Source organism: Macaca thibetana, chromosome 1 (assembly GCF_024542745.1).
Source record: "Macaca thibetana thibetana isolate TM-01 chromosome 1, ASM2454274v1, whole genome shotgun sequence".
Classification (NCBI taxonomy): Eukaryota; Metazoa; Chordata; class Mammalia; order Primates; family Cercopithecidae; genus Macaca; species Macaca thibetana.
In genome coordinates, this window is record NC_065578.1 from 127,836,779 (window position 1) to 127,850,081 (window position 13,303).

A 13,303-nucleotide genomic window follows, 5' to 3' on the forward strand; every position below is an offset into this window, starting at 1 on the left:
CTGGGATCACAGGCGCGCGCCACCTGACTAAATTTTTTTTTTTTTTTTTTTTTGTATTTTTAGGACAGACGCGGTTTCACCACATTGGTCAGGCTGGTTTCGAACTCCTGACCTCATGATCTACCCTCCTTGGCCTCCCAAAGTGCTGGGATTACAGGCGTGAGCCACCGTGCCCGGCCCAAGACTCATTTTTCTTAAGCCCTTAAAGCACTTTACACACATTACCTCGTGGTATTACTACCCTCATTCAGCAAATGAGGTAAGCTAGTCTCAAGGAAGTTCACTGAGGATCAGAGATGTTAAATGATTTGCCTAAAGTTAGAGAACTAATAAGTGAGAAAGCTAGTTGTGTTGCGTTTTACTAACGTGCCAATCAGCTGCCCAGGATGACAACGAAAACTAAAGTTGAGTAAGAGGCAGCCAGAGCCACAGCGGGGGCGTTCCCAGCCTGGCTCGCTTCCAGCACTGATGCCTCCAGCCTAGACCTCTAGGCTTCAGCCCTTCCATTGGTCGTCCGTCACCGTGCGCCATGCTCACACGAGGGCCAGCAGCCAATCAGCGTGGCTCGTCTCCGCCCAGCCAGGCCACGCAGGATCGCGTTATCGGTCCCTCCCGCGGGCACTCTGGGAGTTGTAGTCTAATTATACGTTTCCGCCCATAGCCTGGGGAGAGCGGGAACTACTCAACCCAGAGAGCCGAGCACTGAGCAGCTTCTGCTTTCAGGAGTACCCGCCAACGAGCGGAACGGAGCAGGAATCGGCATCTGGGAACAGGTGAGAGAGTATGTGTGCTGGGCCTTGGAGGAAGGGGGCCGATACCGGGCCTTACTTCTGTAACGATACTGTGAGGCATCAGAAGGCCAGCCTGTTGCGTCCGTTTTGAAGGTCGGTGGGCTAGACTGGCTGGTCTTCTGGGGGTGCGGAGACTTCCAAACTCTGCCCTTGTGTTTTTCTGGAACCGCCAATATGCCCGGACCCCGGTTAACTCCTTTGCTGCGAGCCCTTCTGTCCCGTCCAGAGTTGCTGCGAGCCTGTCTGCTCAGTCCTAGCGATTCCTGTGAGGCTTGGGACGCGCGGTTCCAGCACCCCGGACAATATGGACGCAGCACCCATGGGTTCTCGCCCCAGTGCTTCTCCCCTCCTTGGGGCGTAACTCAGACCCTGGGCACCCCTCTCCATTGCCCAGGGGAGACCTGGGTTCTAGATTTGGCTCTGCCTCTACTATCTTCCTACCTCCTAGAGCCTCAGTTTGGCTTGTGTAAAATAGGATGACTTAAGGGTCCTTTCAGCCCCTAATCCTGTACTCTGTACCACCTCCTTACCCAGCCTTGTGCACGCCGTCTTGAAGGCACTGAGTTCTAGCCTGTTTATTATAAGTGGCGATTTGTTGGGTCTCCGTCACCCAGCCATACTTTTTGTTTCCTGCATATCCTTCTTGTTATTGTCCCCAAGCACATTCCACAAGAGGGAGGGGCACTCTGGGCTTAGGCTGGGATGGGAGTTATCTGGGTAGCTGCCACCATGCCTCTGCCTTTGGTGCTTGCTCCTGCAGGGAGTGCTTGGCGCCCCCTCCCTATGCCACTCCCAGGATGCCCCTGTCCCGCTGGTTGAGATCTGTGGGGGTCTTCCTGCTGCCAGCCCCCTACTGGGCACCCCGGGAGAGGTGGCTGGGTTCCCTACGGCGGCCCTCCCTGGTGCACGGGTACCCAGTCCTGGCCTGGCACAGTGCCCGCTGCTGGTGCCAAGCGTGGACAGAGGAACCTCGGTGAGTGTGGTTGGGGTGAGGGGCCTTGGGGAGGGGAGCAGCTGATCAGGTTTCTGACTTGTTTTTCCTTCTACTCAGAGCCCTTTGCTCCTCCCTCAGAATGAACGGAGACCAGAAATCAGATGTTTATGCCCAAGAAAAGCAAGATTTTGTTCAGCACTTCTCCCAGATCGTTAGGGTGCTGACTGAGGATGAGATGGGGCACCCAGAGACAGGAGATGCTATTGCCCGGCTCAAGGAGGTGACGGATTCATGACTTGGGGGAGTGAGCCTTTGGTTCGGTTGCTCTGTATATGTGGGATTCACCTGTGGCTTACGAGGGACTTTTGACAGATGTGAGAGAAAGCTTTTTTTTTTTTCTCTCCCCGAGACAGAGCCTTGCTCTGTCACCCAGGCTGGAGTGCAATGGTGCGATCTCGGCTTACTGCAACCTCCACCTCCCAGGTTCAAGCGATTCTCCTGCCTCAGCCTTCTGACTGGCTGGGATTATAGGCGGACGCCACCGTGCCCAGCAAATTTTTGTATTTTTAGTAGAGATGGGGTTTCACCGTGTTGGTCAGGCTGGTCTTGAACTCCTGACCTCAGGCGATCCACCCACCTCGGCCTTTGATCCCAAAGTGCTAGGATCACAGGCGTAAGCCACCGCGCCTGGCCGAGAAAGCATTTACCTGAGGGACTCGAGTCTGCTCTGGAGAGGTTGGGGCCTGGGCAAGTATACTTACTCAGTCCGTAAACCTGACTTTTGGCTCTGATGGAAGGTGGGTCATCCAAACTGCTTTGCATAGGGGTGGAGGCCTTGAACCTGGCAAGTCTTAGATTTTGTGTCCTGAAATCAGAAGCTGATACCTTGGCAGAGACCTGGGAGGAAGACAGTCTGATATTGTCCTATCTCCCTGGGGCCTGAGAAAGTTGTATCATTAGAAACCCCTTGGCCGGGCGCGGTGGCTCACGCCTGTAATCCCAGCACTTTGGGAGGCCGAGATGGGTGGATCACGAGGTCAGGAGATCGAGACCATCCTGGCTAACACGGTGAAACCCCGTCTCTACTAAAAAATACAAAAAACTAGCCGGGCGAGGTGGCGGGCGCCTATAGTCCCAGCTACTCGGGAGGCTGAGGCAGGAGAATGGCGTGAACCCGGGGGGCGGAGCTTGCAGTGAGCTGAGATCCGGCCACTGCACTCCAGCCTGGGTGACAGAGCGAGACTCCGTCTCAAAAAAAAAAAAAAAAAAAAGAAACCCTTATTCTAGGACATGAACTATTGCTGTGATACTTGCCAATTTTTTTCCTGTTGATTCTGGAGTATCTACTAAAATTCTTCTTATAAATGCTGTCTATCTCATATATCTGAGGGGAATCAAGGGAAAGGGGGGCTTTGCCTATACTGGGATGGGGATTAAAAGAGAGTCTTGGCCCAGCATGGTGGCTTATGCCTGTAATCTCAGGACTTTGGGAGGCTGAGGCCCGGGGGGGATCATGAGGTCAGGAGTTCGAGACCAGCCTGGTCAACATGGTGAAACCCTGTCTCTACTAAAAACACAAAAATTAGCCAGGCGTACTGGCGCGCGCATGTAGTCCCAGCTACTCGGGAGGGTGAGACAGGAGAATCGCTTGAACCTGGGAGGCAGAGGATGCAGTGAGCCGCGATTGCGCCACTACACTCCAGCCTGAGGGACATAGCGAGGTGAAGTCTTCCCTGTTAGTTAGGTCTGATTGAAAGCAGGGCAGCAGAAGGTAAAGTGAGACGCAAGAGGGGACACCACTGGAGGAGTGGGAGATGGATCCCACAGCTTGGGTCCCCTGTAAGCTGTCTTTTGGCTGACTTTGGAGAGGGTTTGTCTTTTTTTTTTTTTTTGAGACGGAGTCTCGCTTTGTCGCCCAGGCTGGAGTGCAGTGGCCGGATCTCAGCTCACTGCAAGCTCCACCTCCCGGGTTTACGCCATTCTCCTGCCTCAGCCTCCCGAGTAGCTGGGACTACAGGCGCCCACCACCTCGCCCGGCTAGTTTTTTGTATTTTTTAGTAGAGACGGGGTTTCACCATATTAGCCAGGATGGTCTCGATCTCCTGACCTCGTGATCCGCCCGTCTCGGCCTCCCAAAGTGCTGGGATTACAGGCTTGAGCCACCGCGCCCGGCCGTCTTTTTTTTTTTAAACGGAGTCTTGCTCTGCCTTCCAGGCTGGAGTGCAGTGGCCGGATCTCAGCTCACTGCAAGCTCCGCCTCCCGGGCTTACGCCATTCTCCTGCCTCAGCCTCCGGAGTAGCTGGGACTACAGGCGCCCGCCACCTCGCCCAGCTAGTTTTTTGTATTTTTTAGTAGAGACGGGGTTTCACCGTGTTAGCCAGGATGGTCTCGATCTCCTGACCTCGTGATCCGCCCGTCTCGGCCTCCCAAAGTGCTGGGATTACAGGCTTCAGCCACCGCGCCCGGCGAGGCTTTGTCTTAATAGAGTGAAGGAGGCTTTTCATTTGCAGGAGGGTTGAACTCTGGGTAGGCAGAGGTGGTTGGAAAAATAGGGATGGGTTGGGAAGGGGAAGTCTAGGAGAGGTGGGGATGGGGAAGGAACCTGGGGAGGGAACTGAACAAGCCAGTTATCCCTATAGCGTGTACTGAGTTTTCCATGGGTTCAAGCCCTGTTTGGGCTTGGGAGCAGCATTTAATCTGCACTATGGAGGTTTTAAATTTATTGGGAGGCCGAGGCGGGTAGATGACTTGAGGTCAGTAGTTCGAAACAAGCCTGGCCAACATGGTGAAACCCTGTCTCTACTAAAAATACAAAAACTAGATGGGCATGGTGGTGGGCACCTGTAATCCCAGCTACTCGAGAGGCTGAGGCAGGAGAATTGCATGAACCCGGGAGACGGAGGTTGCAGTGAGCCAAGATCGTGCCAGTGCACTCCAGCCTAGGCAACAGAGTGAGACTTCATCTCAAAAAAAAAAATAAATAAATAAAAAATAAATAAATACATTTACTAGGATAGACCATGCAGAAAGAACGTACCTGGGCACTGGGACCTCTTCTAGCTTTGCTCCAGAAATTTGGAAAAGGAGTAAAGACAGTAGCAATTCCAGAGACTCCTTGAAGAGGAGTTGGGGAGGATAAAGTTAGGGGGTGGTTGGAAATGGGAGAGAGCAAGGAGAAAACTCACAGTAGCTTCTGTATGTACCCTGATACCCTGTCCCTCTTCCCTTGCCCTCCAGGTCCTGGAGTACAATGCCATTGGAGGCAAGTATCACCGGGGTTTGACAGTGGTAGTAGCGTTCCGGGAGCTGGTGGAGCCAAGGAAACAGGATGCTGATAGTCTCCAGCGGGCCTGGACTGTGGGCTGGTGTGTGGAACTGGTGAGAGGGGTAGGGGAAGGGAGTGGAAGCTTCCTGCAGTGGTGGTGACTTGGGTGGGAAAGGGAGGGATGAGCCTGAAACTTATTTCTGGGTTGTGTTTGTGTTTCTTTGTCTCTAGTGTTCTACGGCCAAATTTAGAGTGAATCACTCCAAGGGTTAACTAATGTGAGGAGCCTCTTTTGGCATTAGGTATGAAGATGGCTGTAGATAGTTGTAGACAGTGTGGACTGGGGCCTTGAGACTGGGCAGGGAGGTGTCAGCTCTTTGAGCAGAGGATGGCCATAAAAGTGACAGAGGAGGCTGGGCATGGTGGCTCACGCCTGCAATCCCAGCACTTTGGAAGGCCCAGTGGGGCGGATCACCTGAGTTCCGGAAATCCCAGCACTTTGGGAGGCCGAGGGGGGCGGATCACCTGAGTTCCGGAGTTTGAGACCAGCCTGACCAACATGGAGAAACCCCATCTCTACTAAAAATACAAAGTTAGCCAGATATGGTGGCGCATGCCTGTAATCCTAGCTATTTGGGAGACTGAGGCAGGAGAATCGCTTGAACCTGGGAGGCGGAGGTTGCGGTGAGCTGAGATTGCACCATTGCACTCCAACCTGGGCAACAACAGCGAAACTCCGTCTCAAAAAAAAAAGAAAAAGTGACAGACGTCTTCCAACAGCTATTCAGAAGCAGAGATTGAAAACTGGCAACTCACTGATAGTTTTTTGAAAATGTTTTACAATTAAGTCTCCTAAATTTAACAAAGAGATTTCATACTAAAACCTAGATTTCTAGCATGGCTTGGGAAATTGTGAGATTTAGGTCCATGTTTCCGCATAGCAACAATTGGCTGAAGCTGAGTGGATGTAACTTCCCCAAGATGGCATGTGTTCTCCTGTGTGCTTTCTCTGGTTTGCTCCAATCTCCACATCCCCTTGTCTTCTATACCAGTTCATCTTGGTCTTGAAGGTGTCTATTTGCTGGCATGGCCTAAAGCTTTCATTAGTGGTGGGGGACTGGGTTCTGGGAGGGGTGCCATGCCCGAGGAGGGTGGCAGTGAGCCCAAAAGGGAAGAGCATACAGAACTTGGTGAGTGATGATGATGCTGAGTTCCTGGCCTGAGAGGAGCAGCTGGCTCAAGGGAAGACGTGCTGAGCACAGTCAGCGCGGGTATGTTCTTGGTATGGGTGGAGCAGGCGGATCTGCCTGTCCTGTCGGCGGTGGAAATTCCAGTCTGGAACTTATCAGGGAGATAGATGGGTCTGGGGAATCGAGATTTGCTTCTAAGGAGGTAATAGGCCCATGGCATCCAGGGAGAGGCCCCAAGATGACAGGGATGCTGAGGGGCTGAGGGATTCAAAATATGGAGATGACAGGCAAGGGCGGAAGGGAAGGAGGATGAGGGCAGAGCAGAGGAGCCAAGCTATGGGGGCCAAGGGAAGCAAGACCTCGAGGGGCCAGTGGTTGACTGGTAGAATCAGTTCGTTATTTTTTTGAGACGGAATCTCGCTCTGTTGCCTAGGCTGGAGTGCAGTGGCACCATCTCGGCTCACTGCAACCTCCGCCTCCCAGGTTCAAGCAATTCTCCTGCCTCAGTCTCCTAAGTAGCTGGGATTACAGACGCCTGCCACCACGCCTGGCTAATTTTTGTATTTGTAGTAGAGACGGGATTTCACTATATTGGTCAGGCTGGTCTGGAACTCCTGACCATCTGCCTTGCCCTCCCGAAGTGCTGGGATTACAGGTGTTACAGGTGTGAGCCACTGTGCCTGGCCTAGAATCAGTTCTTAACCCTGGCAGCACCCTAGGTTCACCTGTAAGTTTAAAAAAAATTTTTTTTTCTAAGACGGAGTGTCGCTCTGTTTCCCGGGCTGGAGTGCAGTGGCGCAAACTCAGCTCACTGCAGGCTCTGCCTCCCGGGTTCCCGCCATTCTCCTGCCTCAGCCTCCCGAGTAGCTGGGACTACATGTGCCCGCCACCGTGCCTGGCTAATTTTTTTGTATTTTTTTAGTAGAGATGGGGTTTCACCGTGTTAGCGAGGATGGTCTCGATCTCCTGACTTCGTGATCCACCTGCCTCGGCCTTCCAAAGTGCTGGGATTACAAGTGCGAGCCACCGCACCCGGCGTTTTTAAAAATTTTTAATTTTTTTTTTTTTATTCAGAGTCTCACTTTGTTACCCAGGCTGGAGTGCAGTGGCATGATCTTGGCTCACTGGAATCTCTGCCTCCGGAGCAAAAGCCACCTCAACATCCCAAGTAGCTGAGACTACAGGAGCGAGCCTCTACCTGGCTAATTTTTTTTTTTTTTTTTTTTTTTTAATAGAGACTAGGTTTCGCCATGTTGCTGAGGCTGGTCTTGAACTTGTGGCATCAAGTGATCCGCCCATCTCGGCCTCCTAAAGTGTTGGGATTACAGGTGTGAGCCACCGCGCCTGGTCTAAATTTTTTTTTTTTTTTTTTTTTTTTTTGAGACGGAGTCTCGCTCTGTCGCCCAGGCTGGAGTGCAGTGGCCGGATCTCAGCTCACTGCAAGCTCTGCCTCCTGGGTTTACGCCATTCTGCTGCCTCAGCCTCCCGAGTAGCTGGGACCACAGACACCCGCCACCTCGCCCGGCTAGTTTTTTGTATTTTTTTTTAGTAGAGACAGGGTTTCGCCATGTTAGCCAGGATGGTCTTGATCTCCTGACCTTGTGATCCGCCCGTCTTGGCCTCCCAAAGTGCTGGGATTACAGGCTTAAGCCACCGCGCCCGGCCCTAAATTTTTTTTTTAGAGACAGAGTCTCACTCTGTTGCCCAGGTTGGAGTGCAGTGCTACAGTCATGGCGTACTGTAGCCATGACCTCCTGGGCTGAAGCCATCCTTCCACCTCAGCCTCTCAAGTAGCTGAGACTGCAGGCGCCCGCCACCATGCCCGGCTTTTTTAATAGTTTTTTTTGTAGAGATGGAGTCTCACTTTGTTGGCCAGGGTAGTCTTGAACTCCTGGGCTCAAGTGATCTGCCTGCCTCGGCCTCCCAAAGTACTGGGATAATGGGTGTGAGCCACTGTGCCTGGCCTGGGTTTTTTTTTTTTTAATTTTCCCTAATAAATAGAAAGTGCTGGTGGGGTTAAGAATCAGTGCTAGGAGGCAGAGGAAATGTGGGGAGGCCATGGAATTAATTCTCTTGGAGACCATCATGGTTGAGTGGTGGTGGCCAAAATGAGATTGTCCTTGCAGTCACCCTTGGGAGAGGCCGTGAATGGGTGGCTTCAGGGAAACCATGCTACTCCAAATAAACACAGAGTCAATTAAACATGTGCCTTTGATGTGGAAAGCTCAGGACCTCCACACTACTCTTCTGGGGTTAGGTCAGAGGTAAAGGTGCAGATGGATACCTCCTTCCCTGAGGACTCTGCCTATGACAGTAGCAGTGGTTGTTGCAACGGTCCTTTCCCCATGGCCCATGCTGGGTTCTGGCAGGCGGTGTTGCATGCTTCCTTTGCAATGTGGATCGACTACAGCACACAGGATTAGGATGGGATGAAGTCTTAAAAACCATGTCTTCTAGGCCAAGTGTAGTGGCTCATGCCTGTAATCCCAGCACTTTGGGAGGCTGAGGTAGGTGGATCACCTGAGGTCGGGAGTTTGAGACCAGCCTGACCAACATAGAGGAACCCCATCTCTACTAAAAATACAAAATTAGACCAGGCACGGTGGCTCATGCCTGTGATCCCAGAACTTTGGGAGGCAGATCACTTGAGGTCAGGAGTTCAAGACCAACCTGGCCAACGTGGCAAAACCCCATCTCTACTGAATGAAAATACAAAAATTAGCCAGGCTAGCAGTTGGTGGTGGCGGGCGCCTGTAGTCCCAGTACTTGGGAGGCTGAGGCAGGAAAATCACTTGAATCTGGGAGGAGGAGCTTGCAGTGAGCCCACGTGGCGCCACTGCACTCCAGCCTGGGCGACAGAGTGAGACTCTATCTCAAAAAAAAAAAAAAGAAAAGAAAAGCTATTTAAGGAACCAAAACATATAGTATGACTGACTGCAGGAAGTATCACAGGGAATGTTAGAGTGTTTTATTCTTTAATTTCTTTGTCAGACAAGTGTTTAGGAGACTCTCACTCCAGGCCTAGTGCTGTGCTAGGCTCTGCAAATGCTAAGAGGGAGAAGTTACTGTCCCTGCTTCCAAGGAGTTCATGGTCTAGTGGGAAACCCGACACGTTCAGGTACCTTCAGATGGGCACTCAGAAGAGTAAGCCGTTAGTTAAAATTAATGTTTAAAAATGTTTAAAGATGTCTGAGACTCATAGGTCAAAGTCAGATTTCAGTTCCACCTGATTAACCTGTACTGCTAAGGAGCTCCTTTAGGTAAGGCTGTGTTCCTAGTCACTGGGGTGTTCAAACACAGTGCTGGGGGCAATGTGGGAATAGCCTTCTTTTATTTAGGAAGTAATGGAAAGTCAATCACACGAATAAATCTTACTTTAAGCATTCATTGAGGTGTTTGGCAAGAATAGAGTACGGTATATGAAGGTGTTTCCTTTTTTTTTTTTTTTTTTTTGAGACTGAGTCTGGCTCTGTCGCCCAGGCTGGAGTGCAGTGGCCGGATCTCAGCTCACTGCAAGCTCCGCCTCCCGGGTTTACGCCATTCTCCTGCCTCAGCCTCCGGAGTAGCTGGGACCACAGGCGCCCGCCACCTCGCCCGGCTAGTTTTTTGTATTTTTTAGTAGAGACGGGGTTTCACCGTGTTAGCCAGGATGGTCTCGATCTCCTGACCTTGTGATCCGCCCGTCTCAGCCTCCCAAAGTGCTGGGATTACAGGCTTGAGCCACCGTGCCCGGCATGAAGGTGTTTCCTAATCTCCCTGATACCAGGCCTAATCTAGGGCTCATTAGAGATGTCAAAGATCTGTTCTAGTTTCTTACCTAAAACAAGAGGGTTTTAGTTCCATTTTATAGGCGAGGAGTCTGAGCCAAACAGGTTATGTCACTTTCCAAGTCTCCATAGCATAGAAGCCTTCTGCCTCCCCACCCTGACTTTCCCAGCTCATAGGGACTATCAAAAGCAGCAGCTGTGGCTGGGTGTGGTGCCTCATGCCTGTAATCCCAGTACTTTGAGAGGCTGAGGCAGGAGGATCATTTGAACCCAGGAGTTCAAAACCAGCCTGAGCAACATAGTAGGACCCTGTCTCTACAAAAAATAAATTGGAAAAAAAAAAAAAAGTCAGGCATGTGGTGTGTGCCTGTGGTCTCAGGTACTCAGGAAGCTGAAGTGGGAGGATCACTTGAGCCTGGGAGGTAGAGGCTACAGTGAGCCGTGATTGCACCACTGCACTGGATAATGGTGATACTCTGTCCCCCACCAAAAAAAAAAGCAAAACTATATACAGATGTAGATATAAAGTAGCAGCTCTGTTGCTGATAGAAGGAATGAATAGTAATGAGCCCTGCAGGTCTTATTCCACTCTTCCTAGCTGCAAGCTTTCTTCCTGGTGACAGATGACATCATGGATTCATCCCTCACCCGCCGTGGACAGATCTGCTGGTATCAGAAGGTAATGGTGGGCAGGAAAGTAGCAGTGGGTATGGGGACAGGCCACAGGGAGGTGGTATGTGCGGCCTGGTTGAGGTGTTGGGATGATGGCTCTTAGTATGAACCGAGACTAGAGATTGATTGCTTGTTTTTCTCTGTCATGATAGCCGGGTGTGGGTTTGGATGCCATCAATGATGCTATCCTCCTGGAAGCATGTATCTACCGCCTGCTGAAGCTCTATTGCCGGGAGCAGCCCTATTACCTGAACCTGATCGAGCTCTTCCTGCAGGTATGCTGCAGACAGGGCCCGATGCCCAGAGGGTGCCCATGGTAGCCTTGGCCTTTATAGGACATGCTCATCTGGCTGGTTTCAGGGTACAGGATTGCAGGGTGCCTGGAAGGGAAAGAAAGCGAGGAAGGGAGTTGGGAAGCGGGGTGGTGGTAGTGGCAAGAAGGGGCTTCTCTGTCCCTGTGTAATTGGAAGAAAGGGTGATAAAGGACTGTGTATATGAATATAGGCCTTGAGTTTCGGGGCTTTCTCCCCTTCTGTTGCCTTTCTGATTCTGCCCAGTTGTCAGCTGGTATGGGATGTTGGGCTCAGGATACCAGGGTTTCGTATATCTTGAGAAAGCCTGGCTCATGGGCCGTCTTTGTCTTCCTTAGAGTTCCTATCAGACTGAGATTGGGCAGACCCTGGACCTCATCACAGCCCCCCAGGGCAATGTGGATCTTGGCAGATTCACTGAAAAGAGGTGAGTGACAGTGCGAACCATGTCTGGACAGCGAGGTAGGGCTCAGGATGTGCGTTGCCCTCCTGAGGAGTTTCTCTTCTCCCCCTACTCAGGTATAAATCTATTGTCAAGTACAAGACAGCTTTCTACTCCTTCTACCTTCCTATAGCTGCAGCCATGTACATGGTGAGTGAGCCTCCTCACCCCTCTCCTCTGCTAATGGGGGCTTTTGGACAGGAAGGCATAGAGCAGAAAACGTGAACACTGCTACCCCTGGTGAAAGGCTGTGTGACCTTGAGCAAGTCAGTCTCGCTGAGTCTCTTCCTCAACTGAGGATAAAATTCCTACTTCACAGGACTGTAAAGATTAAGCAAAGCAAGGGATATGAAAGTGCTTAGCACTTAATAGGGGAACAGTATATCCTGCATCTGAGTATGGATAGGAGTGTGGAGGAGATCAACCAGGTTGAGAGGGAAAAGAATGGATTAAGGGCAGTCAGTGGGATTAACTGTCTACCCTGACCTTGCTTCTCTACATTTCCTTTTCATCTTGAAAGAAGTTGGAGGTGGCAAAAATATTAGGAAGATGGATCAGAATGACTCGGGGACTGACATTTGTGAGGGAAGACAGGCTGTGCACCTCTAGAATGGATTCATCTCTTTTATGACTCCCTGAAAGTCCTAGCCAAAAATAAGTGGGATTGAGGTTGAACCATCAATCAGGACTGTCTAGGTCAGGGAAGCCAAGATATCTGAAGAGAGAAGAGAGATTTGGGGCTGCAGTAGGGCAAGACCCCATGGGAGGAAGCAGCCAGGAAGATGCAGGCACCTCTGGGGTTTGGCTTATTAACCCACCTTTCCCTGTAGGCAGGAATTGATGGTGAGAAGGAGCATGCCAATGCCAAGAAGATCCTGCTGGAGATGGGAGAGTTCTTTCAGATTCAGGTAGGAAGGCAGGAGGCAGTAGCAGAGAACAGGCACCAGCTTCACTCCTCCTCTGCCTAGGAACCTCATCCTTCCTCCTTTGCTGCCCTCCCCCTTCCCGCCCAGGATGACTACCTTGACCTCTTTGGGGACCCCAGTGTGACCGGCAAAGTTGGCACTGACATCCAGGACAACAAATGCAGCTGGCTGGTGGTTCAGTGTCTGCAACGGGCCACTCCGGAACAGTACCAGATCCTGAAGGTGCCTGAGAGAGGGTGGTGGGTCCCCGAGCTGGTGGAAAGGGATAGAGTAGTGGTTCTCAATTGGAGGCAGTTTTTCTCCCGAGGGGACATTTGGCAATGTCAGCAGACATTTTTTGTCATTGTCATCACAACTCTGTGTGTGTGCATGTGGTACAGACATCTAGCTGGCAGGAGCCAAAGATGTTGCCAAACATGTAGCACACAGAACAGCTCCCCCAGACAGGATTATCTGGCCCCAAATTTCAATAGTGCCAAGGCTGAGAAACCCTGGAGTAGAGGACACCTGGTCTGAGGCAATATGTAGGGAATATTTGGGATAGGGAAGGGAAGCTTGGGATCCTAGCTACCTAGAAACACTTGAAAATTGGAGGGAGGAAAGGAGTGGGTGGCTTTGGAGATGTTCTGAAATATGAGAATGAGGGGAGTGGAGGGGTCCTGGAGGCTCTGGGGAAGGCCAAGCCCGTTTTCCTGTCTTCCAACCCCTTTTAGGAAAATTACGGGCAGAAGGAGGCTGAGAAAGTGGCCCGGGTGAAGGCACTATATGAGGAGCTGGATCTGCAGGCTGTGTTCTTGCAATATGAGGAGGACAGTTACAGCCACATTATGGCTCTCATTGAACAGTACGCAGCGCCCCTGCCCCCAGCCATCTTTCTGGGGCTTGCGCGCAAAATCTACAAGCGGAAAAAGTGACCTAGAGATTGCAAGGGTGGGGAGAGGAGGCTCTCAATAAATAATTGTGTAACCTTTTTGTGGTTCTGTTCTTGCTCGGCGCAGCCAGAG

At 51.4% G+C, this 13,303-nt stretch overlaps 1 protein-coding gene across 9 annotated transcripts; it reads left to right on the forward strand.

The window, feature by feature from the left end:
* The first annotated feature begins 587 nt into the window (after positions 1 to 587).
* FDPS (farnesyl diphosphate synthase) lies at positions 588 to 13,269 on the forward strand. 9 transcript variants are annotated; one of them, XM_050754630.1, is made up of 11 exons: positions 626 to 773; positions 1,552 to 1,764; positions 1,843 to 2,005; positions 4,964 to 5,104; positions 10,547 to 10,627; positions 10,773 to 10,895; positions 11,270 to 11,358; positions 11,451 to 11,523; positions 12,204 to 12,281; positions 12,387 to 12,521; positions 13,013 to 13,269. In XM_050754630.1, exons 2-11 carry the CDS (start codon positions 1,589 to 1,591, stop codon positions 13,211 to 13,213), a joined length of 1,260 nt encoding a protein of 419 aa, XP_050610587.1. In that variant the 5' UTR covers positions 626 to 773; positions 1,552 to 1,588; the 3' UTR covers positions 13,214 to 13,269. The 9 variants fall into 9 exon arrangements, with proteins under 9 accessions (XP_050610647.1, XP_050610619.1, XP_050610608.1 ...); XM_050754690.1 differs by lacking the exon at positions 1,552 to 1,764 and having other exon boundaries at positions 588 to 773; positions 1,864 to 2,005; XM_050754662.1 differs by lacking the exon at positions 1,552 to 1,764 and having other exon boundaries at positions 616 to 884; positions 1,864 to 2,005; positions 4,964 to 5,113.
* The last annotated feature ends 34 nt before the right edge of the window (positions 13,270 to 13,303 follow it).